The 26,707-nt window shown below is 42.6% G+C and overlaps 1 protein-coding gene across 1 annotated transcript in view; it reads left to right on the top strand.

Moving 5' to 3' along the window:
- Positions 1–26,005, top strand: part of neb (nebulin) — a gene marked incomplete at its 5' end in the record, with an annotated part of 95,054 nt that extends 69,049 nt beyond the window's left edge. Inside the window, 35 exons of the mRNA XM_084023114.1 lie at positions 45–146; positions 241–348; positions 707–811; positions 896–1,000; positions 1,150–1,254; positions 1,389–1,493; positions 1,578–1,688; positions 1,782–1,892; positions 1,984–2,085; positions 2,910–3,014; positions 3,442–3,531; positions 5,368–5,481; positions 6,992–7,096; positions 8,237–8,341; positions 9,448–9,552; positions 10,389–10,499; positions 11,882–11,992; positions 12,921–13,034; positions 14,434–14,538; positions 14,622–14,726; positions 14,988–15,092; positions 15,532–15,624; positions 17,485–17,577; positions 18,348–18,440; positions 19,296–19,388; positions 19,544–19,636; positions 19,948–20,040; positions 20,767–20,859; positions 21,421–21,513; positions 21,892–21,999; positions 22,525–22,711; positions 23,279–23,371; positions 24,651–24,785; positions 24,889–24,992; positions 25,261–26,005. Of these exons, the coding sequence (XP_083879240.1) occupies positions 45–146; positions 241–348; positions 707–811; positions 896–1,000; positions 1,150–1,254; positions 1,389–1,493; positions 1,578–1,688; positions 1,782–1,892; positions 1,984–2,085; positions 2,910–3,014; positions 3,442–3,531; positions 5,368–5,481; positions 6,992–7,096; positions 8,237–8,341; positions 9,448–9,552; positions 10,389–10,499; positions 11,882–11,992; positions 12,921–13,034; positions 14,434–14,538; positions 14,622–14,726; positions 14,988–15,092; positions 15,532–15,624; positions 17,485–17,577; positions 18,348–18,440; positions 19,296–19,388; positions 19,544–19,636; positions 19,948–20,040; positions 20,767–20,859; positions 21,421–21,513; positions 21,892–21,999; positions 22,525–22,711; positions 23,279–23,371; positions 24,651–24,785; positions 24,889–24,992; positions 25,261–25,434 (3,774 nt within the window). The remainder of the gene's footprint in view (positions 1–44; positions 147–240; positions 349–706; positions 812–895; positions 1,001–1,149; positions 1,255–1,388; positions 1,494–1,577; positions 1,689–1,781; positions 1,893–1,983; positions 2,086–2,909; positions 3,015–3,441; positions 3,532–5,367; positions 5,482–6,991; positions 7,097–8,236; positions 8,342–9,447; positions 9,553–10,388; positions 10,500–11,881; positions 11,993–12,920; positions 13,035–14,433; positions 14,539–14,621; positions 14,727–14,987; positions 15,093–15,531; positions 15,625–17,484; positions 17,578–18,347; positions 18,441–19,295; positions 19,389–19,543; positions 19,637–19,947; positions 20,041–20,766; positions 20,860–21,420; positions 21,514–21,891; positions 22,000–22,524; positions 22,712–23,278; positions 23,372–24,650; positions 24,786–24,888; positions 24,993–25,260) is intronic.
- Positions 26,006–26,707: the final 702 nt, after the last annotated feature.

Raw genomic sequence — 26,707 nt, 5'->3', positions numbered from 1 at the left:
TGTGTGGTACTAACGTTGTGTTTCCACGTCATGGTCCTCATCAGTGGAGGTACAGGGAGCAGTATGAACGTGCCAAAGACAAGTTCACCTCGGTCCTGGAGACCCCGGAGTACGAGGCCCACAGCCGCAGCAAGAAGATCACCGACGTGAGTGGTTTTATCCACCGGGTTCAATGTTTCTGAATGATTCCTTTATGTTTGAGGCTTTTTAATTTACTATTCGATGATGTTTGTTCCTTAGATCCTCTACAAGATGGAGTACAACAAGACCAAGGCGAAGGGATACACTCTGCCTTTTGACACTCCACACCAGCAGCACATGAAGAAGGTCAAGGAGATCACCAGCAACGTGAGTCTCACTCTGGGAATTTTCACCCAGAATTGTGTACATTTTTAAGTTAATATAATCAATTTGATGCACTTTGACAGATAAATTAAGACTCTGGATCTATAAACAGTCTTGTGCTCTAGTAATTGTATTGATAATGTCACTGGTTGAATAGATATGAAACACCCACAAAGCAGGATAATGGGCTCCGTGTTTCAGGACGGTCCAGTGGGTTCAGGCTCCTCCCACTCTGCACATCGCAATGTCACAACTCAAACATTATATGGTGCAGCCCCAGCTGCTTTTCTTTTCTTTGGCATTGAAAGCCAACATGTGAAACATGTTTGTTGTGTCTGACGGTGTGTTTGTCTTCTTGCAGCTGAAGTACAGAGAAGTGTATGAGAAGAGCAAGGCCCAGATCAACATGGACCCTGAGGCTCACTCCATCCGTGCTGCCAAGGAGGCCTACAAGAACATCAGCAATGTAGGTGTCTTTAGTGACAGCGTCTGTTCCTTATTGATTAAACTGGATATACCTGAAAATATTGATTGAATATTTGTTTTTTAGCTCGACTACAAGAAGAAGTACGAAGCCACCAAGAACAAGTGGATCTGGACAGCAGACAGACCCGACTTTATCAACGCTTCCAAGAACTCTCTGCAGCAGAGTGATGTGAGTTGGTGCTTTTTAGTTGATATATCTTTTTTTTTTTATTATTTCGGAACACTTGAGTTTTACTTTTTTAGTCAATAGTCAATACAAATGTGTTTTTTGTGAATAATGATAAATACTCATATTTTCTCCTGTTGTTTCTCCCACAGGTTGAATACAAGTATGACAAGGAGATGATGAAGGGCTGTGTGATTCCCGTAGTTGATGACAAGTTGACCCTCCTGGCAATGAAAAATGCTGAACTGTCCAGCATTGTAAGTTTTTCCACGTCTTCATTACCTTCTGTGTGATGAAATGAAATGAGTGGAGCTCTCAAAGGACAAATCTACCTCACTAGTGAAAGTTTAACATGTTGTAAATTAACACACACCTTGTTACTGCTCTCCAGGTGAAGTACAAAGAGAAGTATGAGAAGGCAAAGGGCCACTACATGCCAGTGTCAGACACTCCTGAAATCCTCCATGCCAAGTCTGTGCGCACTCTGGCTTCAGAGGTAGTTCCATTCAGTAAAAAGGCAACCCTTTTTTCTACATGTTGACAGTAAGATGTGTTAGAAGTTGTTCATTTCCATCCTCAGAGCAAATACAAGGCGGCCAGTAAGAAGGACATGCAGTCTGGCTCGTTCACCACCCTGCCTGAGACTCGTGACACAGCCCACAGCAAGGAGATCAACAAGCTCGTCAGCGGGGTATGATCTGCTCTCCTTTATTACACAAAACCAAATTATAATCCTGGACCTTTGTGCAACGCCGGCCTCGACATTCCTTTTCCTCTTTTACAGAAAGTGTACAAAGCCAAGTTTGAGAAGGAAAAGGGCAAGTCAATATACAACAACATGGTAGTTCCACCTGATGTTCAGCACGCCATGGGCGTGGCCAAGACCCAGAGCAGCGTGAGTCATCTCCACACGCTGAAATGGTGCATTGAATTAACAATCTCTACGTGAGCATGGTTCACAGCCTTGATTCTGCATTTCTGTACAGGTGGCCTACAAGAAGGATGCCAAAGCCAACCTGCACTACACGAGTGTCGTCGACCGTCCCGACATAAAGAAGGCGACCCAGGCTGCTCGACTCATCAGTGAGGTAATCACTACATGCATACAGGCTGCTGGTTGAACACCAACACACACAAAGGCAGAACTATGCAGAAAGTCAGTGTTCACAAGCCTGATTTTCACTCCCACAGTTACTGTATACATGAGTGAATGGAGATTCACCCTTAATCTGATGGTTATAGATACATCTAAAGGGAAAAGCTAGGGGTCCATGGAGGCCGGCAATTATTATGTTCAACTTAAAAACAAACAATGATTACCAGGTTTTATTTTAAAACAAAATATTCACCATCACTTATTAAAACACCAAACACAGAACCATATTTAATGTTGCTCTAGTTAAATGTAGTTTCATATGTTTGAATGTGGTTCATAATGAAAAATTAGTCTTTGTTTTCTTTTGTACATGAAAAAAAGAAAAAGTCGCAGGTGGCCGGCCACATGACCTGACAAATGTACTGATCTTGAGTAACTATAAGCAGATGTAGGGGCTCAGCCATTTCTGGGGGGGGTCCACTATATTGTCGTGGGATCTCAGGAGGAACAGAATAGGCCTTTTCCTAAATCACTTTAGAGAAGAAAAGGCAAGATTAGAATTGAGGTGTTTGAATCAGTTCGGGATCAGAGCTTCTGTGGAGGAGAGGTTTTACATGCACAACAAACGATAAACCCACTAAAGGAAAATGAAGAAGCAGAAAAGCTTAATAGCTCCTCTTTCAAGAAAAAAGCTTGTACCGGCAACACTGTTGAGAAATGAGCCCATAAACTGCAGAAACAAACTATGGCGCTAAAAAACAACAGAAAACAGTAGTTTGTAGCAGGCCTGATTCTGGTTTTGGTCTCGTCCATCAGGTCGGCTACCGTGACAAGGCCCGTGAGGCGGCCAGCCGTGGAGGTTCTCTGGTCCACCGCCCAGACATCGCTCTGGCCACCGAGGTGTCCAAGCTGAACAGCCAGGTACACCAAACAAGTCCCACTGTAGCTACCATCTCCTCCAACGTGTTCCCCTTATCCATCACACCAGCTGAACCAGTCAGTGGACGAAGTCATATCACACCAGCAAAGATCTCCTGTCTGGCTGTCATCGATGATCCATGAGCTAGTTTTGCTAGCTGTTTGCTGTGTTAGATGTTAGATGGTCCTGCGGGCCTAACGATAAAACCAGCAGCTGTTTTATAGTGCTTCCCCTGCCATCCTGCATTATAATCCACATCTTAATCTGTCCCTGAAAGCACATTTACATGTTTAACTATCATTGTACGTGTCCCCATCCTTAAACCCGTCCTCTTCCTCCATCCTCACTCTCCTCATCCTCATCTCTTCCCTCGTTCCATAATGTCTTGGTCTATGTCTTCTCATCCCTCCATCTCACTGCGCTTTGTAGGTGGAGGCCAAGCCCTCCCTCCATGGAGCATCTTCCTATGATACCCCCCAGATGCGCCACATTAAGAAAATGAGTGCCGTGACTAGTGATGTAAGAAGGTTCACGCCTTGACACTGAAGGGCTGCTACTATACGTCTGTCTCCTCTGTCTGCTCACTTCTTCTCCATCTATCTGATCGTTCTCCTGTCTATGTTGTTGCAGTTTAGCATTGTGTGCACCCTCTGCTCTTTTGGTTCCCTGACAACCTCATTGAAATGTGTTGCATCACTCAGTCAGTTTGAAGATGGATTTTTCTCTTTAAATGAACAAGCTTGCAGCTGAACTATTGTTTGGAGCACCCTCGGAGCTGATTGGTTACAGTGCAGAGCATGCCTCATCACCGCAGCGTCCCGGGTTTGATTCCAGCCGTGGGACTTTTGATGCATGTCATACCTTTCTCTCTCCCCCATTCACACTCTCTGTCTCTACATTGTCGAGTAAAAATCAATGTAAATGGAAGAAATCACGTGTTTATCCAGCAGTCAACAAACATGGCTTTCTCCCTTTTTGATCTGAACATTAGAGGTCAGTAAAACCTTTCTTAAATGTTCCTTAAACACAAGTGTGTAACATGATCAGATTCATTCATTATTACTGCTGGATTTACACATGTTTTTTTCTAAGACACTATTTAAGGATATTTATTTGTCTCACCGTCTCTGTAGAAATCCAGGCTCCCCCTGAAACCGCTGTCGTACTGTCCTACCTCTTCCATATATACTGTAATATATATATGAAGTCCATGTTGAGTTAAGGTCCATCAACTAACACTGGAGACCAGATGATGTCAAGTGTGAACTGCAAGCACAGACTCGATGCAAGACACGAGGCTCGTTGGAGATGAGTCAGGCCTGCACAGAATCGATCACCACCGATCACCACGGTGCAATGCATGCTGGTTAGATTAGTATCTGACTTCATCCTTGCTCTGATGTCATGCACACATGGGCTAGAATAACCTCATGAGAGAGGACAGCGTCTAAATGCCCAACATGTAAATGAGGTCCAGGCATTGCTGCACAACACCTTCGCGATACTGCTTAAATGATAAAATCCCATTTTAACTATGCTGTCAATGTGGCACAAGCCCCAGAGCATGATGGGAAATGCCTGGCTGTTGACTGATCAAAGAGCTGATTGGCTCTTAGTTTTGACAACAAACACCACGTTTAGTGGAACATTTTCTGTGTAATTGTAATATTTAATGCTAGATTATAGGCTGTTAGTCTCATGTCATGCAAAGAAGGTTTAATCTTTTAACAAACATCATGTGTGGTTGATAATATTATTAATAAAACAGATTATTTATTTTCATATCAAAACCAGCAATTACAATGTGTTTTAGAAAGCAGATATAAAAAGAACAAAGTATAGAAAATGATGACATATACACACATATTATATGGAATTACAAACTATCTGAACGTGGTCAATTAAACGTCTTCACATCGGGTCTAACAGCAGCTTTTAGGCTCCGCCTCCTGCTGCTGACGCCTGGTCTCGTCTACTTTCCATCTCCAACGAGTCATCATGTCTGAACGGCCTCTCAGGAACCCTGACGTGATTTATTTCATCACGTGTTCTTCTTCTCGAGCCTGGAACCAAACTATGGATGTGAACAAGAATAATTAGCACTGTGACTGCTGAATGAAAAGGGGAAATAAACAGATGCATGAGAAAATCACCTTCATAGATACACAGATCCTGTATAACAAGGGATGCAGACTTGTGTTAACCTTAAACGCATTTTGCTACAGCATTTACACAAAATTGCCCACAAGGAGTCCCTTTTTATACACTCATTAAAAAGCACTTTGTTCCCCGGCGGTTGGAGAATCTTCCACTGTCTTTGTGCCCACTAACTCTCACATACATCTCACCCAACAGCTGAAGTACAAGGAGAAGTTTGACAAGGAGATGAAGGGAAAGAGACCGCAATATGACCTGAAGGAGAGTAAGATTTACAAGACGATGAAGGATGCCAATGTGTTGGCTAGTGAGGTAAGTGCTCTCATCATTCACTTTAGTTTCTCACAAATGTAATAAAGCAGCCAGCATGCTCATTCAACCAATCCCTGTGAATTATATGCAAGCTCGTCATTTTGTCCAATCTCCACAAATGTCCTAAATATGCTGGCAGGATGGAGATCACCTGAAAGTTCCCTACTTCCATGTCATTTCCACTAAATATCATGATGTAAAAGTGTGTTTTCTGTTTAAAAAGACATGAAGTACTACTGACAACCCTTGTGAACAAAAAAAACAGCATTCGACATTCGAATATTAAAGGTAATATTTGATTGTAAAGCACGACCGTGTCTTGCACTTGACAACATCATTTATGACTGAAAATTAAATGTAACGTTAATAATAATTCAATAACAAGCGTATGATGTCAGAGATCCGTCAACAGAGAGTTGTTTGTGTGATAAAGAAAAAGGTTTAGGAATAAAAAGTCTCAAAAAATAGCTTAACCATGGTGTGAAAAATGTATGAAAATATCCAGTGTGGTGTGTAATGATGACTGTACCATTCATCTACACCTCTGTTAAACCAATCACAGAACATGCTGTTTATTTAAAAGTATACGGACTGTACCATTCATCTACACCTCTGTTAAACCAATCACAGAACATTCTGTTTATTTAAAAGTATACGGACTGTACCATTCATCTACACCTCTGTTAAACCAATCACAGAACATGCTGTTTATTTAAAAGTATACGGACTGTACCATTCATCTACACCTCTGTTAAACCAATCACAGAACATTCTGTTTATTTAAAAGTATACGGACTGTACCATTCATCTACACCTCTGTTAAACCAATCACAGAACATTCTGTTTATTTAAAAGTATATGGACTGTACCATTCATCTACACCTCTGTTAAACCAATCACAGAACATGCTGTTTATTTAAAAGTATACGGACTGTACCATTCATCTACACCTCTGTTAAACCAATCACAGAACATTCTGTTTATTTAAAAGTATACGGACTGTACCATTCATCTACACCTCTGTTAAACCAATCACAGAACATTCTATTTATTTAAAAGTATATGGACTGTACCATTCATCTACACCTCTGTTAAACCAATCACAGAACATTCTGTTTATTTAAAAGTATACGGACTGTACAATTCATCTACACCTCTGTTAAAAATAATTACATTACTGCCAATTACTTAAACTACTCAGAACAGTGCAGTTTTATTTTAACTGAAACAAGTTTGATTTTTTCAACATTTTTTATTCAACAATAACAAAACTCGCCACTGCTTTTGCCATTTCCAATTACTCCTGCATTTTAAAAAAATGCCTAAAACAAAATCAAATCAGGCATTTCAATCTGAAACAACCCCCCAAAATGAAATCCTGGAGGGACTGATAAACACTTTAAGACTAAAACCAGCAAAGCTTCCATGAAGTAGCATAACTTTACTCACAGATCTCCCCTAAAGGAAACGGCCGTTTATGTCATATCTACTTCTGCACCACCGCCTGCAGGTGAAGTACAAGGGGGACCTGAAGAAGCTCCACAAGCCTGTGACCGACATGGCGGAGTCTCTGTCCATGCAGCACAGCCTGAGCACCAGCAGACTGTCCAGCAGCGTAAGACATCACTAACACTCTCACGCTGACCCAGGAGGCTGCTGGGAGTCGGTCACTTTCATGCTCCCTCTGTGGTTCAGTGGAAAGTGTCTGAACTCAGTGTTTCCTTCACCGCTAACACTCGACATGCTGCACACTGTTCACCATCTCATGGATTCATATGCACTAAACTCCATAATCCACACATCCATCATTCTGTGACCTCATCTGGTAGTGATCCTGACCCTTCTCATCCTAGACCTTTTCACCTTTGACCTTCCCATACTGTCTCTTTCTAAAACCTAATAAGTTTCATTTACAACCTCCTGTAGTTCGTACAAAACTGGTATTTTATTAATGATCATTTAACACAAAACGTCTCCATATAGTCTAGATCATTTTTCATTCAATTTTAATTTTCACTTTTTGTTTTGTCATATTCTTTTGACATTGCTAAGAGCTATTTTTTACAACAGCATATTAGGGCTATTGTGGGTAAAAACACTTATTACTTAAGGAACTGTGAAAGGAGAGTAATATTCTGAGAAAACAACAAAATTTACAAGAATTATCTCAAAATATTATAAAAAAACACAAATCAGTGCATTGTTTTTTCTATACTTACCCAGTTTATTTAAATTTGTATTCAAAGACTTGTTATTTATTATACTATGATGATCCTGGCCTAAAATCATGAGTATTTCCTTATCCTTAAGTATATCTTGATCCACAGCAGGCGTAATACACAACCAAATGTTGCAAAGTGAAGCTTTGTGCTTCCTTGACAAAAAAGAAGAAAAAAAAATGCCTGTTTTTTCTTGCAAATGTTTTGCTTTATAATGTCAGAGGAGATTCATGTTTCTTTCTCGTAAATTATTTTTTTCCTTGTAAATATGCCAATTTAATCTTGGAGTTTTTTCTGGTAAATTTACGATTGAGTTTTTTACCAGAATAATTCCCTCTCCCACGGCTCCCTAATTATTATTGTGTTTTATCTGCAATGGCCCTAATAGTGCCTAATCATAGTCTTCACAATTATGTTACTATTTTTGTTTCTGTCATAAAATCTGAAACTTTTTTTGTACAATGTAATGGATGGGAGTGAACTCCAGACTGTTTGCTGTACTGAGCTGTCTTACTTGACTGGGAATTCCCCCATAGTACTGCTACAAGAAGAAATTTGAGGAGAGTAAGGGTCACTACCATTTGATTCCTGACACACCAGAACGGCTGCATCACAAGGAGGCCTCTGAACTTCAGAGCAACGTAAGTGATTCAAACTGGGGGTCATAAAACACTCCACCCCCCGAAAACACTGCTGTCTTCCAGAAGGGTGGTGTGGCATTAATGTATTAATAATTGGAGTTGGGGACACACCTTTTGGTAGTAAATTAGCTTGAAGCTAACTCTGCTACAACCCATTAATATTGTACATAGTCCCTGACACATACAATAAATAAGAAAATAATTCCAAATGGGTCACAAAAAACAAAGATTATTTCTTAATTTTAGAAAACACTATCTTCCAGGCCGCCAGAAGTTTCCATTCATGCCAATTCAATATGATAATCAATTATTGAACGTTTGAAAGATCACTGGGGTCGTCCATCAGAGTGAACATCAAGTGCTATTTTTCTTTTAAAGATCTAGTGTGTAGCATTTGGCACCATCTAGTGGTGGGGTTGCAGATTGCAACCAACTGAAATGTCTCCTGTGTACAACCTGTTTCCCAAGTTGTGACTTCCAAAATCAAACCAGTAGCAAAAACATATGATCACCTCGCTATTTTTGTATGAGAAAAGAAAATGTAAACTTGTAATTGTGTTCCAAAACATCAAAGGAGTTTAAAGATCTCTTGTGTAGCATTTGGCACCATCTAGTGGTGAGGATGCAGTTTGCAACCAACTGAAACTTCTCCCAAACATGTAGGAAAACCATGGTGGCCGATGGGAAAACATTTGCTTTGTCTGTTCTGGGCTACGGTAGAAACATGGTGGACTCCATGAAAAGGACCTGCTCTGTTTGTTGATAGAAACCAAAAGACAATGATTCTTAATTTCATACACAAAAGAAAACATGGTTATGAATATGATGTAACATTTCTGTCATCATCATCGTCAACCACTCAATCCGGGGTCCGGTAGCGGGGGCAACAGCTCCAACATGTCTGTCAATAGATCTTAAATGCTACACACTGTTCCTTTAATATCTTACCATTATAAAATAAAGACGTGCAGCCTTTTACAATCTGTCTGCATTTACATTAACGACCATGCATTACAGTCAAACAGTGAACCAGTACATAATACCTGCATGATATTTGTCAGCCAAGCATTTGACATTACATGTGTGTGTGTGTGTGTGGCGTGCAGGTGAAATACAAGGAGAAGTATGAGAAGGAGAAGGGGAAGCCCATGCTGGACTTCGAGACACCCACATATGTGACTGCTAAGGAGGCGCAGCACATGCAGAGCCAGGTAAACACCCTGTCTGTCTCCGCCAAGGATCCAATGCACTATCCTGTACAAGCCTTTCTTCATCTCAAGATGAATGCAACTGATCCTGCGGCCACACTCGCAGGAATTTGCTTCGCTTTTGGTGTGAACATAGCAAGAAACCGAGTCCAGAGTATCTCTCCCCTGTATGGTGATGTATTTCTGAGGGAAACAGGACAGGCAGGTTCGGTTTGATTCTTCAAGAGATGAGCTCACAGCCTCCTCCAGCCCCATGCATGGATGGATATTATTGGTTGAATTGGGGGTACTAGCCGATGTAGGCACGCTTCAAAAAAATCTTTTGAGGAAGAAAAAAAATTGGGATTTTGAGTTAAGAATACGAGTTAAAGTAGTTTTTTTGGTTTTTAAACAGGTGAGCAATATAACCACGGATGTGTTTCTTCTTTTCAGCTGTAACTAGCTATAAACTGGGAGAAGGCTGTGTAACATGTTCAGATCAAACCAGCGCCTCATTCCTTGTTGTTCCCTGATACTGTGTACATTATACATTCATGCTTAATCTTATCCCATGATGCAGGCATGGCAAAGGTCAAGTGTAAGTGTCTGAACACTCGATGGATTCTTGGATTATAGATAGATTTTAAAGTGTATAACTATGACTTTATCATAGTAAACAACTCCTTCACACCTTCACTCATACAAATGCACAAGTAGTTGAATATAAAGACTGCAATCCGTGAATGTGTCGTCGTCGTCGTCAGTAGAAGGGACATAACAGCTGCATTGTGGACCAGCACTGCTTGCATGTGGTTACTTGAGCTGTCTGTCTGTCCCTGTCTTGTCTTTGCGGCCAATAGAAAGACTATAAGAAGGACTTTGAGGAGCACATGAGGGGCAAGAACCTCTCAGGCTTGGAGGTCACCCCTGCCATGATACATGTCAGACACGCCACCAAAATAATTAGTGAGGTAACTAAAAGGACAATTTATCAACCTCACCCATTCCTTATAATCATACTAAGACTATATCACAACCACAGCCCCTCTTCCCTTTCACAACCCTTTAAAATGTCTTTTAATCCCACGAGTGCTTCCTTCTTCTTGACTTCTTGTAGGTTCACCCATGAAGTTTGTAGTCTGTGTGCATGTTTCACCACACATCCCTAACTCTTAACCATTTGTTATTCATCCATCTCTCTTCTCTCCATCCATAGCATACGTTAGCATTGTTTCTATGTATATCTATGAACACATGTTGGACTCCTCACTTACCCATCAGTAGTCTACTAACAGCTGTGTGTTAAAGTTTGCATGCAGTCATATCAATCAATGCCATGAAATGCTGACTTGAATTGTCATGTTTTTGTTGTTTTTGTATCCACAGCCTTTCTGATAAAATGTGGTTTACGTTGTTATTTATCAGGATTCATCGCCAAAGTCACCAAAGTCTCCACTCTCTGAAAATGTGACTCCGTTGTAACGATATGCACTGTTTTATAATCAGTAGGTGATTTGTTCATTTTAAAGAAGGGGACATACCTGCTTTGTTATTTTCACCCACAACTGGTCACCCCACCAGCTGGAGAATGTAGGTAGTCCAAGCAGACGCTTGAGTGGTACGGAGCACTCGTCTAACAGACAGGACTTTGGGGGTCCAACGTGTTTGGCGGATTACCGAGTGTGAGTGCTCCCTAAGTCCGTTACTGCCTCTCTCTTACCCCTCCCTCTGTTAACCCGAAAAATAATCCTTGTATAATACAACAACCCCAGATACTTTGGTTTTTGGCTGGGTTTTTGGGGTTTGGTTACTCTTGAACGGTTTTGGTGTTTTAGACTCTGTGTGGGTTTCTAGACCAATCAACCTCTCAGGCCTCTCTCTGCTAGTAGTAGCTGGGATCGTGGGTTAAAAAGGGGTGGATGCATTTCAGCGGATGGCTAACATGGGGGATGGCCTCCGCTCTCAATTTAATTTCAATTTCAATTTCATTTAAATTTTCAAATTTAAATTTAAATTTTCAAATTTAAATTTAACTTTTCACATTTAAATTTAATTTTTTTTAAATTTAAATTTAAAAAAACTTTATTTATCCCCGAGGGGAAATTCAAGAGCAAAGTCCCCTCTCACCCCTCTTACCCCCCACAAATGGCCTACTGTTTATAATGACGTAATAGACCTAAACTCTGAATCTGTCCCTGCTCATGTTTCTTTGATTTTTGGGGGGACGTTTGGTGACTTTGAGCTCAAAGGGCAAGCAGCTCAGCTTCCCCACTGTACTGCCTGTCTGAATGCCTTGGCCTGGCCTGTCTGTTTGCCCTTTTCGCAGTCTGTCTGTTCTTCTTCCATCCTGTAGAAAGATTACAGGAGGGATCTAGAGGAGGGAGTGAAGGGTAAAGGGCTTACTGTATTTGAGGAAACTCCGGAGCTTTTGAGAGCAAGGAATGCCACTCAAATCCTGTGTGAGGTACGCCTGACCGAGAGGTGGAAACAGTGGCACGCCCTCAACCCGAGTGCCTTCCCACAATCCCGCACTTGGTGCTGCTGAATCCCCACCCCCCTTAACTAAGCTTTATCATCACACTAAAAGGGCGACTGCTGGGCTTGACTCTTACTTTGTACCTTGCTTCATGACATCACTAATTTTCCAGCACTTTCCTTCTTCTTTGATATCTAAAAAGTGTTTCTTATTCTATTTCATGTTCCTTTTTTTTACTTGTGTGCTTTTATGTCCAAAAGCCAACCTTAAATGCACGTGAAGCATCTTTAGTCTGAAAAAGCTCTCTAGCTCTCTCTCATGCTAGAGCAGTGAAAAATACATTTGAAGAATTACAGGAATTGTTAAGAAAGAACAATGTTGTATCCTTTTGTTAGGATTATCTTATTTAAGATTGTTTTTCTCCAAAAATGAAGTGATCCCAGTATGTTTTAGTGCCATTTTACAAGTTTTAAGCATATTTTGATGACTATTGGGATACAATTGTGAATCACATTTTCTCCAGGGTAATGGAGAGATTAAATGTTCATATCATCCCAAGAGGGCGTCAAAGCTTTAGTCAGTCAAGTTAATGTTCCTGTCGAGAGCTCTGGGTGCTTTTGAGGTTGATTGTTGGAGTGCACGATAGTCATAGCACTGTAAATAAACTGAGATCATAGAACATACCCAATAATGCTTTAACACACTGTCCCTAACTAACACTGTTTTACTTTCCAGTGTTGTGTAGAGCTTCACACACAATCTGCTGTCTAATTCACCTTTAAAAAAAACAAAAAAGATCCTTATTTCTTCTAACTTTCCCTAGAATCAATAACATCTAGGGCCAATATGTTATTGATAGTAGTCTGCTTTTAACAAATACGTTTATGTAATAATGGATCACCTGTAATGTTTACAGAGAGAGTACAAGAAGTCTCTGGAGCAGGAGATCAAGGGCAAGGGGATGATGGCTTTGGCGACAGACACCCCCGACTTCATGAGGGCGAGGAACGCCACCGACATCCTCAGTCAGGTCTGAACCAATGCTGTGGGCGGTGTCTGAATGCATGAAGACCAGGGGCCTTACATGTTTGTTACTAGGGCTGGGTAAAAAAATCGATTCAATCGATTTTGGATCGATTTCATTTAAATTTTGCAATATCGATTCATAGGGCATGAGATCGATTTTTCCCCATGAAGTTTACCCCTCGTGCGTGATGCAGCAGTGGCGCGTTTACGTCCGGTTGACGTTCATTCATGCGCACAAGCGTGCAAGATGGCTCCTATAGATGACGTTAGCGCCCTGGTTTGTGCCAATTTTGCAGAACAATGGCCGCGTCAACATCGACAACAGCCACCGAGGAGCCCGCACTCGCGCTCCGTCCGGAGAACCGTAAACTCTAAGACGCGCCGCCCGGAATACTGCCCGGAAATAGGCAAACAAACACTGCCGACCAGTCGCCACGGACGGCCCAAATAATGTCCGAAAGCAGCCTGGAGCTCTCACCGACACCGGGCAGCACACGGCTCCGCGAGCCCACAATTACGCTCCGCGAGCCCGCACTCGCGCTCCGTCCTGAAAACCGTAAACACTTAAGACGCACCGCCCCGAATACTGCCCATAAATAGGCAAACAAACCCCGCCGACTGGCTTATTTAGCTTTATTTTGATGAAACCGAATGCATACACAGTTTATGTCTGACCTTAAATAAATAAAGGTTCTGAAAACATGTTGCCTGCCTATTGACGTTGACTGATACACTGCCCTCTGGTGGACAAAACATATACAACTTAAGTACCATACCATACCATATAGGTCTTACTGAAGGCTTTTAATGGTCAAACGATTATTAATAAATATTCGAATATATTCGAATATTAATATTAATAAACAAACTAACTTCGAATATGATTTTTGGGCAAAAGTCAAGGCCCTAGTGCTCGATCCACACTACGTTATGGTGCAACGTAAACATCTGACTGAAACAGTTATCCCCATGATGTATACATGTGTGAAAGACGACATCCTAACGAAAATGCAGTCAGCAGAGAGTGTCGGCAGAACTTGTGTTGTTTATGGTGAAGAGCAAAAAATAAAGTACATCTGTATTTTGTAACACAGTTGAGCCATTTTCATTATGTAAGAGCCAATCGAATCGAATCGAATCGAATCGAATCGAATCGTGATTAATCGATTCAGGACCTTATGAATCGAAATCGAATCGATTTAGGAAATTGGCCACGATACCCAGCCCTATTTGTTACAACTAAAAGCATACGCACGGCATCTTTGCAAAAATCCCGTTTTAAAGGTTATTTAAGGCAACCATTAAGGTAAATATATAAATAATACCTGAAAGCATATGTATGTCTGTGCTTTTGGGTGCAGTTCTGTCAGGTCAGTATATGACTCATGTTTTCTGTCTCTTAGGCTAAGTACAAGCACACCGCTGAGATGGACAGGGCCAGCTACACCAGTGTCATCGACACCCCCGACATCATCCATGCTCAGCAGATGAGGAACATCATCAGCCAGGTAGATAGTTGTTCATTTGGAGACCACCACTGAAGACTCCTGAATACACGATAAAACTCTTTCACGTAATGTGTGTCCAACAGAAAAAGTACAAAGAGGAGGCAGAGAGGACCATGTCTCACTATGTCCCGGTCCTGGACACGCCGGAGATGCAGAGAGTCCGTGAGAACCAGAAGAACTTCAGCACCGTAAGTACATGATGGCTAATGCCGGGTCCGCTGGGGCAGCAGGTCTAGTCCACTATGTCAGAGGTTCTCCTGGTGGATTCGTGTATGTCTCCATGTCCACGCTAAAGTATCATCTGCAATACTTTATTCTGTTGGAAGTTTAGTGTTTGGTTCACTTGAACATGTAGTTTCTCCACTGGCTTCCTGTTTTCTTCTTCTTTGATTTGACCTCTATGTCGTTGTGAAACGTTTTAACTGCACTTTTGTTTTTTCTCCTTGTAGCATCAATACCAGATTGACCATAAAAACATAATGGGCAAAGTGTGCACTATAAAGGACACTCCTGAAATGCTTCGTGTTAAAGAGAATACAAAGAATTTCAGCTTGGTATCTACTACATCATATTTTATTCTTAATGTTTTCCAATAACACTTTTACTTTTCATTTTCTTACACTTTCCCTTGATTTTATAAACTAGTTTTGAGACGTTCCTCCTTTAACCCTGATGTCCCCCATTTCTTTGGACCAAACAAATAATTGTTTTAACCTTGTAGATTATGCAGCATTTTAATTCCTGCAACTAACCACTTATATAGCGTAACAGTTGTGCGTGTCAGTGCGGAGCTTGTGTGCGGTTACATATTTGTACCGTGTTGTTGTGTCCAGACAAAAGTCTTTACATGTTGATTTGTGTGTTTGTTCCGTCCGGTGTGTTTTTGTTGAAGCATCTCAATCAAGTAGATTTAAATCAAGCACCTGGTCGTCATGGTGATGAGTAGAAGTCAGGCTAACTCTGGTTGCTGCTTTCCTTCCCGTCCGTGTAAAGATTCAGTACAAAGAGGATGTGGGAGGAGGAACAGCTTTGCCTGAGACGCCGGAGATGGAGAGAGTTAGATGCAACCAGCGCAACATTAGCACGGTATCCACAGAGTGACTCCTCCGTCACCTCCTCACCCACACCTCCTCCATAGTCTCTCCTTGTCTAGTGACCCGGCCCTCCGCCACCTCCTCACCCACACCTCCTCCATAGTCTCTCCTTGCCTAGTGACCCGGCCCTCCGTCACCTCCTCACCCACACCTCCTCCATAGTCTCTCCTTGTCTAGTGACCCGGCCCTCCGTCACCTCCTCACCCACACCTCCTCCATAGTCTCTCCTTGTCTAGTGACCCGGCCCTCCGCCACCTCCTCACCCACACCTCCTCCATAGTCCCTCCTTGCCTAGTGACCCGGCCCTCCGTCACCTCCTCACCCACACCTCCCTCCATAGTCCCTCCTTGCCTAGTGACCCGTCCCTCCTTCACCTCCTCACCCACACCTCCCTCCATAGTCTCTCCTTGTCTAGTGACCCGGCCCTCCGTCACCTCCTCACCCACACCTCCTCCATAGTCCCTCCTTGCCTAGTGACCCGGCCCTCCGTCACCTCCTCACCCACACCTCCCTCCATAGTCCCTCCTTGCCTAGTGACCCGTCCCTCCTTCACCTCCTCACCCACACCTCCCTCCATAGTCTCTCCTTGTCTAGTGACCCGGCCCTCCGTCACCTCCTCACCCACACCTCCTCCATAGTCCCTCCTTGCCTAGTGACCTGGCCCTCCGTTACCTCCTCACCCACACCTCCTCCATAGTCCCTCCTTGCCTAGTGACCCGGCCCTCCGTCACCTCCTCACCCACACCTCCCTCCATAGTCCCTCCTTGCCTAGTGACCTGGCCCTCCGTTACCTCCTCACCCACACCTCCTCCATAGTCCCTCCTTGCCTAGTGACCCGGCCCTCCGTCACCTCCTCACCCACACCTCCCTCCATAGTCCCTCCTTGCCTAGTGACCTGGCCCTCCGTTACCTCCTCACCCACACCTCCCTCCATAGTCCCTCCTTGCCTAGTGACCTGGCCCTCCGTTACCTCCTCACCCACACCTCCCTCCATAGTCCCTCCTTGCCTAGTGACCTGGCCCTCCGTTACCTCCTCACCCACACCTCCCTCCATAGTCCCTCCTTGCCTAGTGACCCGGCCCTCCCAACATCACCAGACCCGTTTTAACATATAATCTCCTCAAATAGTCATTTTAATCCAACACATATTTATTTCATGCAAATTATTTTACTTTTAGTTAACTTTTCACTTTTTCACTAATAATTTCATGGAGCCCTCATTTTTATTAACTTACTCTATAACGGCGAGGTTTAATCTCAGAGATGCTACAAGTATTTTAATCTTAAATTTGTCACTTTAATCTCAGATAATATCCCCCCAAAAAATTGAATTAACCATTTTAATCTCAGTGAATATCTAAGTTTTTTTCTTGTAAATTTATGATTTTGATCTCAGAGGGTATTTGATGGGGGGGGTGTTCTCAGAAATAAATAAACCCAGGGGATATCCTAGTTTTATTTTTCATTAAATGTACCACTTTAATCTTTTTTCTCAGAATATTTCCCTCCAAACAGAAGGTTTTTACTTCCAATGACCCAAATATGCCGTTGTTCACACAAATGAACATCTTCATTGTTTTGGGACTTTGAGGGTTCTGTAGGATTTTATCTTTCTCATGATAATTAATTGCATCTAAAAATAATAAACTAAATGAAGTATCATCCATTATGAAAGCAGAACAAACACATTTCCCAACCTGACTTGTGAACCCAACAAACCCCTGAAGTATGTCACCACCTGTTACATTGTTGTTGTGATGCTGTGATGGATGAATGGACGTGTCTGTGTGTACAGCACATGTGTGATGGTGTTTGTCTGACGCTGTGTCTCTGTCATTTATGTTACGGGCAGATTCAGTACAAGGATTCTGTGGGTCAAGGTACATCCATACCAGATCTCCCAGAGATGAAGCGGGTCAAAGAGACCCAGAAGAATATCAGCTCGGTAGAGGAAAAGCACTGCAGTGACCCTGTTTATCCCCTTAAACGCCCTCTGACCCCTACTAGTCTAGAAGTCTGAGACCTCCCCCTCCCGTGTGTTCAGGTCTATCTCCTCCTCCATCCTAACTCAGTTTCATAAATCACTCCTTTCTACCAGCCTCCTTGGTCCACTTCATTTTGAATTTCAACAAAAACATAATTTCCCACATGTTTTCATTTGACATGTTTGTCAAAGCCATTGTGCAGATTAGAGATACGATATTTGTTTTTGCTTTTTTATGATTTTTTTCGTGGATTGTGATAAAAAACACACAATAAATTCATCATGGTGACCGTGATGATCATAAATATCATCACAAGTGAATTGAAAAGCTGTCTAGCTGCTACCATGGTAGAGAAGTGTAAAATAGAGCCTTATAGGACTCTAAAATATTAGTTTTATTATTAATTCATTTTTTATTTATGCAGGGAAACCTTATCTATGTATACGGTATACCTTATCTAATCCAATGATTTTATTAAGATCATTGGATTCTTTTAATCAAAAAAGATGCACGTTATCTGTGACACAATCAAAATGTTTCTTACCTAAATGTAAATTTGAAGAGTTTTAAGCATATTTTGATAATTATCAGGATAATATGGATGAATGGCCATTATTTTGGCCAAGATACTGGTGACATCAAATGTTCATATCGTCCCATGCCTAGTGACGTAACACAGAACATGTGTGTTTGTCTGACGCTGTGTCTCTGTCATTTATGTTACGGGCAGATTCAGTACAAGGATTCTGTGGGTCAAGGTACATCCATACCAGATCTCCCAGAGATGAAGCGGGTCAAAGAGACCCAGAAGAATATCAGCTCGGTAGAGGAAAAGCACTGCAGTGACCCTGTTTATCCCCTTAAACGCCCTCTGACCCCTACTAGTCTAGAAGTCTAGAGACCTCCCCCTCCCGTGTGTTCAGGTCTATCTCCTCCTCCATCTTTAGGCTCTGTGTCCACATATCGTCTCTCTGGCAGAAAAGCAGCCGCAGGGTGCTTTTTGTATTGTTTCTATGACAACAGTATATTGACAGCCTTTCACCACTCTAACCTCTGTTATATGATACAGCTTTTATTATTGATTCAGGCGACTATCTGTTTGTTGGACATTGGTTTCTTTGTTTGCTTCATACTGTTATAATGAACTTGAATGTGACAGCGTTAACGTTAGAGCAACAGTACAGTACAGTGATAACAGCACAAAGCTCAGCAGCAACATCCGGCCCATGAGCCTTCCTGTCTTATATGTTAGTACAGACACGGCCAAAACGAGCCTCTCCATTTCTACACTGACGTCACCACATCCCTGAAAACCCTTCAACTTGAAGAGCTCGAGCTCCTCAAAGAAGGTGGAGCGCTCTGACAGAAGACGCTGGGTGGCGGCCACATACGCCCTCTGCTCAGTGGGAATTATTGTTAAAATACGTTGGCGCTCTGACGAAGACGCCATGTGGACACAGGCCTCACTAAGTTTCATAAATCACTCCTTTTGGTTGCCAACTTTATTTTCAACATCCACAAAAACACAATTTCTCCCCAACTCCTCCTAAATAAGTTCATTTCCCTTAATGATTTTATCTTCATTTTTTGGCATTCCTTCCCTCCTAAGTTGGACACTAATCTCCCGTCGAGTGTGTTTCGTCGTATCTGACTTTGTTTGTGTTGTCTCGTTTAAAAGATTCAATACAAAGCAGGAGTGGAGCAAGGCACGTCAGTGTCAGAGACCCCAGAGATGGAGAGAGTCAAACGCAATCAGCTCAACATTAGCACGGTACTCTGCAGAGAGAGTGACCTGCCCCTCTTCATCACTCTTCATCACTCTGATAACAACTATCTGTCACATCAAACTACCGTGAAGACGTAACACAGCACATGTGTGATGGTGTTTGTCTGACGCTGTGTCTCTGTCATTTATGTTACGGGCAGATTCAGTACAAGGATTCTGTGGGTCAAGGTACATCCATACCAGATCTCCCAGAGATGAAGCGGGTCAAAGAGACCCAGAAGAATATCAGCTCGGTAGAGGAAAAGCACTGCAGTGACCCTGTTTATCCCCTTAAACGCCCTCTGACCCCTACTAGTCTAGAAGTCTAGAGACCTCCCCCTCCTTACCTACCTCACCCCTCCTCCATCCTAACTCAGGTTCATCAGTCACTCCTCTCTACCAGCCTTTGTTGTGGACTTCATTTGAATCCCACAAAATATAATTTCCCTCATTGTTTTCCCTTAATTTAAACATTTTTATTTCCTTCCCTCCTAAGTTGGTCACTAATCTCCCGTCGAGTGTGTTCCGTCGTATCTGACTTTGTTTGTGTTGTCTCGTTTAAAAGATTCAATACAAAGCAGGAGTGGAGCAAGGCACGTCAGTGTCAGAGACCCCAGAGATGGAGAGAGTCAAACGCAATCAGCTCAACATTAGCACGGTACTCTGCAGAGAGAGGGACCTGCATCTGTCTGCCCCTCTTCATCACCCTTCATCACTCTTCATCTCCCTCAATCTCCCTGGTTATGTCTGAAACCACTCACTCACTACTGTCTACTACATAGAGACTATTTAGAGGACTATATACATAGTCATATTTGACATATTTTCAAAAGGACCAGCCATAAAAAATACTGTTTAAGTTGAAGTTATCTGGTAAACAGTGATGCTGCGTATGTCTAGGGCTTTTATTGTGAAAGGTAAGAAGGAAAGGAGCACTACGCTGTCGTTGTGTGTCATAATGTGGAGGCAATAAGCATAGTTACTCACATTATTATTTTCATGGATTTGTTTCAATCTCTCTGCTATCGTCCATCTGTTGTTATTACTTCAGTGCAATGCATGATGGGATATATGCTCGGTCAGTGACCATTACTACTGACTTACTACTGACGTCCGTTCCCCTATAGAGAGCAGTGAGTGGTTTCACACACAGCCACAGTGATAACACCTCTCCTGAGGTTTCAAACCCACGGTGCAGACGTGTCCGTCGTCTCCATCATAACTCGCTTCTCCATCCCTCAGGAAAGCTCGTCTGTAATTCCATGTTTGTGTCTGTTGTGTTTCTTTTTGGTGCAGTGCTGCTGTGTGTCTGTTTCCCTGCCGTTGTCTCCGACTTGACTTGACTTTTTCCCTCCACTTTGTCTCCCTAAACCCTGCTGGGTAGATTAAGTACAAGGACTCTCTGGGTCGAGGCACAGCCATCCCGGACCTCCCCGAGGTGAAGCGGGTCAAACAAACCCAGAAGCACATCAGCTCGGTAGCGGAACCACACCCACCCCTGTGTGCTCCTAACCGTTGAGAGTGGACAGTAGTGCTCATCATTAGCCTGTTTGCTGCTCCTCCTGCTCTCAGCTCACTTCCTGCTCATCTCATCCATCTTCATCCAAAGCACAGGGTTTCCTGAGCTCCAGCCCTGCCATCATCCACTCATTCTTTATTTCATCTTTAATCTTCAACCATCAAACCCTCCTCTTTGGCCTGTGATGCCCCACAATGTACCACATTGTCTAACACTAGCTTTTTATTTGATTTGCTAAATTAACTTCCACTCCACAGCTAACGACAAACTAAATCTCCTGCTGAAGCGTGAGGAGTGTGTTTATTTCCACTACAGAGGTCCTGGCTGTTGGATGAATCACTCTGTAGGACCAATTCCTCAGATGCTGCTTTATTATAATCTAAAAAGAACATCAACCACTAATTCACCTTGGAAATCTCCTGTTTCCAGCTGTGTGTGTATCTTCAGTGTTTTCTATGAGAGCCGTCCTATGGGTGTGTGGTCCTGTGTCTGACTGGCCGCTGTGCTTCTGTCCTGTAGGTGTTGTATAAGGACAGTTCAGCCAAGGGGACTCCTGTCGTGTTTACCCCCGAGATGGAGCGAGTCAAAAGGAACCAAGAAAACATTAGCTCGGTACCTTGAGAACCACTGCAAGAGTATTCTACGTGAACTATGTTCTCCTTCTACCCCGTTAACCTTTCTAACTGGCTCTAGTTAGGTGTATTAATTCTGTTTAATACCTCCAGTCGTGGTGTATCATCGCTGCTAACCTCCACCTGTCGAAACTACTCCTCTTCATCTTGTTCCTCTGCCGTCCTCCCACTGAAGACGGGAGCTCTTGTTTCCTTTAATACTTCTCTTAATAAGCTCTCCCTGCTAATTCATGTGTCTTGAATCCCACTCATGTCTCCCCGGCTCATTCTGTGTCTGTCTCTTACCATTCAGCCTCGTTGTGCTGCTAACGGCTACTGTTTGATGGCTGAACACTCACTGTTCTGTCCCGTCCACCAGGTGCTGTACTCTGACAGTTTCCGGAAGCAGGTCCAGGGCAAGGCCGCCTTCGTTCTGGACACCCCTGAGATGAGGCGTGTCAGGGAGACCCAGCGCATCATTTCTGGGGTCGGTTGTTGTGGTTGTCTGTTTTATTATGGTTTCCTTTTCTACCACTCCTTTACTTAAAGTCTTTCAAGAGTGTCTAGCTTTCATATGATGAAGTATTTCCATCTCCCTAAAACAAGTTTATTTGTTACAAACAAGAACAAGAGTATAGAAAGAACAACCTGTCCTTTAACAAACAGTATAATAATTATCTGGTTTTCTTGTAAATCAAGCTTCAATTCTGACAATGTTTTCATTGCCACTAGGTGGAGCCGTAACACTTTTCAAGAGGTGTTCAAACCAGTTTTAGTTCTTAAAATGCACATTAATGAAGCTTCTAACTGATAAAAACCTGATTGTCCATGTAGATACATGTAAACACCTCCACCGCTTAAACAGCTGAACACTGTAGATTTTAGAAAAGTCACTCAAACAGGAGTTAATAGAGGATTGGTTATGGACTATTTTCAGTGGCGGATTAATACACGTTTGGAGCTCCAGTCAGTATGTTACTTGTGTGGTAACAGTTAGTGATGTGCCGTCCAGGTGAGATACCACGAGGACTTTGAGAAGAGCAAAGGCAGCTTCACCGTGACCACGTCCGACCCGGTGATTGAGCGCGTGAAGAAGAACACCCAGGACTTCAGTGACATCAACTACCGCGGCATCCAGAGGCGTGTGGTGGAGATGGAGAGGAGACGCGCCATCGAGCACGACCAGGAGACCACCACTGGTACAGTCACCGCCTTACACCTGCTGTGTCCCAGCAGATAGACACGTCCACAAGGACTACAATACTTACAAATCAGCTACGAGATATTTGAATGTAAAGAAAGACTGAATGCTGTCTAGAACACATTCTTAGAGAACTTAAAGATATAACTTTTTTTAGAAATGACCAGACTTACAGTAGATCATGCCTTGGCTTTAACACTTCCACTCAGAGACTCTGATGTAAAAAAGGATCAAAGTACTTTTATTCCACAGTTTGCAGTATCTTTTACTGTTTTCAAATTGAAGTTCTTCGAATCATTAAAAGTACTACAATGAGAAAACTGTGACTCGGTCAGACGTATTCTCTCAAAGCGACAGTAATAGAAATCGCTGTTCTCTTAAAAAGTGTTGCCTTTTATAATTATACACAAACATGAATTAAACCAAATCATTTCAGCTGGCTTTTAACAACGTATTCAAGGAAATCAATGATTTATTGCTCTTATTTATTGACATGACCCGGACCAGCTTACCTGGTTACTTACAGTGGGGGTTGCTGGACTGATGCTGTGTTTGACCCCCTCAGATCTGCGTGTTTGGCGCACTAACCCCGGCTCCGTGTTTGACTACGACCCTGCCGAGGACAACATCCAGTCCAGGAGTCTGCACTTGATGTCAGGTGAGACGGAGACTCGAACGCATCACGTCACACTTTAAAGAAAAGGAAATCACCACAGTTGTGTTCTGCAATAATATGCGTTCATTTTCCCAACAGGCGTAGGAAAGTCTCAGTGTGTTTCATAGTAATCTGCCAGTCCCACTCAGATTAGGACACATTCATTCAAATGAAGTCACACCATGTGCTTTTAGGTTAGTCATGATCCAAAAATATTGGTTTTTAGCTCCCCATTTAACATCTATAAGCAATAAATCCAGTATGTCATATCATGTATAATAATTAATACTACAAAATCTTAGTTTATTTTACAGAATTGATTTGTTTGTACATTTAAATTCAGACGGGGCCTTAAAACTGTTTACACATATGTTTAAAATTCACAGAGAAAAATCATTATATAAGATCACAACTATGTTTATGTGATTATGTTGTATTACCTTATCTTCCTTATAGTCCAGTTATGGAGTTACAATGACAGATACAATAATGTATCTTTAAAATGTCCTCATAGCTGCTTCCAGCTACATAATAATGTGTTATAATGTCATTTATACAGCTGGTCAATGCTAAACAATGTTGTTCAAATTTAAGGTTGAGTAGGTCATTTGGAAAAACCACAGAGACTTTGACTTTGAACGCATCGCAGAACCAAAATAGTCCCGCCCCCTTCGTTCAGACCTCCTTTCAAAGCCGCTCCCCAGAAGGCCAAAGATCAGCAGAGTGAATCAGGAAGTAAACACTGACAGACAGGCAGGACGTCCAATTATTTTCTCTGGCTCAACTTCTTTGATTGGACGAGGTTTTTATAGTCCTTCCACGGACACAGGTGATATTTTTTAATTGTTTTTATTTTAGCACATTTCATTAATTCATTGCTATCGGTATGTTACGAGGATTTCAAGTAATATAAGAGAAAGTGTTTCTGAATAGAATCACCAACTCAACCTTTAAGTGTATGAGATTTCACCGGTCGCCAAAATCATTCAAGATATTAGATTACATGTGCAATGCTTTTACTGAGATGTATAAATATAATAATATTCAAAAATAACAAAGAAACAAGAGAGCTTACATTCAAGGTAAATGTTAACGTCGTACAGCGCTGAGGACGAGCAGTCAGACATCTCTCCATCTAGTGGTATGACGTTATGTTTCCAACATCCTTTCCAGGAAGAACCAAGTCCAGCTGAAGGAAACAAACTTTCCATGTTTTAATTGAAAGATTGTTAGTCTGATGTAACATCTGATAATTGTGTGACCTCTGATGCTGCTCTGACAGTTCAAGCTCAGCGTCGCAGTAAGGAGCACTCCCGCTCCACCAGCGCCTTGAGTGCTGACGAGAAGTCTGAGGTGTCCCAGGACCCCGACCACCACATGTCCCTCTACAGCAACGGCTTCATGGCCTCCTCTGGCGGTACGGGATCTCGTGCTGTGTGTTGTACGATGGGTTTCATCGTGTGTGAGGTTCAGCGTCCGCACACAGCAGGGTCGTCTTATTTATCTGTTTCCCTCTGCAGGTTACCAGCATGCTAAGACTGTGGAGCTGCAGCAGAGGTCCTCATCTGTGGCCACCCAGCAGACCACGGTGTCCTCCGTCCCCTCACACCCGTCCACCACCGGGGTCAGTAACGCACATTCACCTAGTTCACACTGCATGAGCCAGGAGGAAAGCTGAAAGAGCAGTGTAGGGCCCTGAGAAGGCGAGGAAGGTTTATTTCTGCAGCACATCGCTGTGTGATCCTTCACTGTGTCAGGATCCTCCCTCGCAGAGACATCAAAGATCAAATGATCTATCAGAGGGAAAACAACGTAGGAGACACCTGGTTTAGAGACATCACCCTCATTTACTTTCCACACTCTCACTCTCTTATGTTCTTTCTCATCTGCAGAAAACGGTGCGTGCCATGTACGACTACAATGCAGCCGACAACGACGAGGTGTCCTTCAAGGACAGCGACGTCATCGTTAACGTGCAGGCCATCGACGAGGGCTGGATGTACGGCACCGTGCAGCGCACCGGCAAGACCGGCATGCTGCCGGCCAACTACGTTGAAGCTATCTAAAGACAGAGCCCGCCCATCGTCCCTCCAGAGTGGGCGCGACACATCCACAGGCAACCTGATTGGTCTTCCTGTGGTCACAGCTTAGTGCCTTTAGTTCATTTAGCTCCGTCTCTGTATCTGTCGTAACTCACCTGCTATCATTCATGTTCATCTGTTGCCTGTGGATGTGACTTAAGAATCCTGACATGACACGTATACAGATTCTGATTATACGTACTATGAATGACTGTTTTAGATTGTTACTGCTCTTCTAAGACACTCTCTTGGAAAAGCAAGACTCACCAACAATACGCCATTTGTATATTTAAAAAAAAGTATTTAAAATATATGATTTTTTTTCTCAAATACTTCCAATTATGTCTTTAATTGAAATTGTATGGAGAGAAAAAGCAATGACGAGAATAACGAGACATAAGGAGTCAGTCAGCCTCGACTCCTCCATGATGAAATGCTCCTTGAACGAGACGAGCCTCAGTCCTCCCTCCTTTAAACTGAAGGCTGCCCAGTTGTAGTTGTGTTTTGTTTCCTCGGGTTATTAATCAGTAGTTAATAAAGCACACGAGCTCCTGCAGCACTCTGCCTCCTTCCTTTTGTTCTCGTCGTCTTCTTCCACACCTTCTCTCAAACTGTAGAACAATGAATTATGGTTGTTTGTGCACATTAACAGCAGCAGTTTTCATCAAGTTCTTTCTCATTTCTTCAAGTTCACCAACTGGCAGCAGAAGTAACATTTACTAGCTGTTTGCTGCGTTTCTGCCTGTTCAGGTCGCGTCCCACCGAGCGCTGCTTTAGCTCTCACACAGACCAACACTTATTAGCCTATGTAGAGCTGGACTTGTAAACTCAATTTCAAAAATGTTTAAACTGCATTCTGTCACTAAAACTGAGGCTTTACAGCATTTACCTAACCATAATCATAACGGTAGCCAACATGTTAGCAGCTAACATGAGCTAAATGAAAGGGCCATCATGAACAGTAAGTTAACAAGTGAAGTGTAGCCACGTCTAATACACACCTGTTAACGGTATTTTAGACATCAATGCTCAGTGGGCTCCTCTGGTTTGAGATGTATTAAGAGATATTTAACAAGGTTAGGAGAACAGCCAATCACAGCTCTGTAGGCGTGGCTAGAACAGGGATGCCATTGAAACGCTGCAAGTCAACTTAAATCCTCATATTTATACGATCTCTTGGCATCTGCAACTTTCACACCCGATTCAAAATGATGGTGAGGGCAAAAGTAACAACAGGACACAACGTTAGAGAAAATAA

The sequence above is a fragment of the Eutrigla gurnardus genome (genome assembly GCF_963514095.1).
Source record: "Eutrigla gurnardus genome assembly, chromosome: 12".
Classification (NCBI taxonomy): domain Eukaryota; kingdom Metazoa; phylum Chordata; class Actinopteri; order Perciformes; family Triglidae; genus Eutrigla; species Eutrigla gurnardus.
The sequence above is the reverse complement of the archived record's forward strand: the minus strand, read 5'-3'. Positions and strand labels throughout refer to the sequence as shown.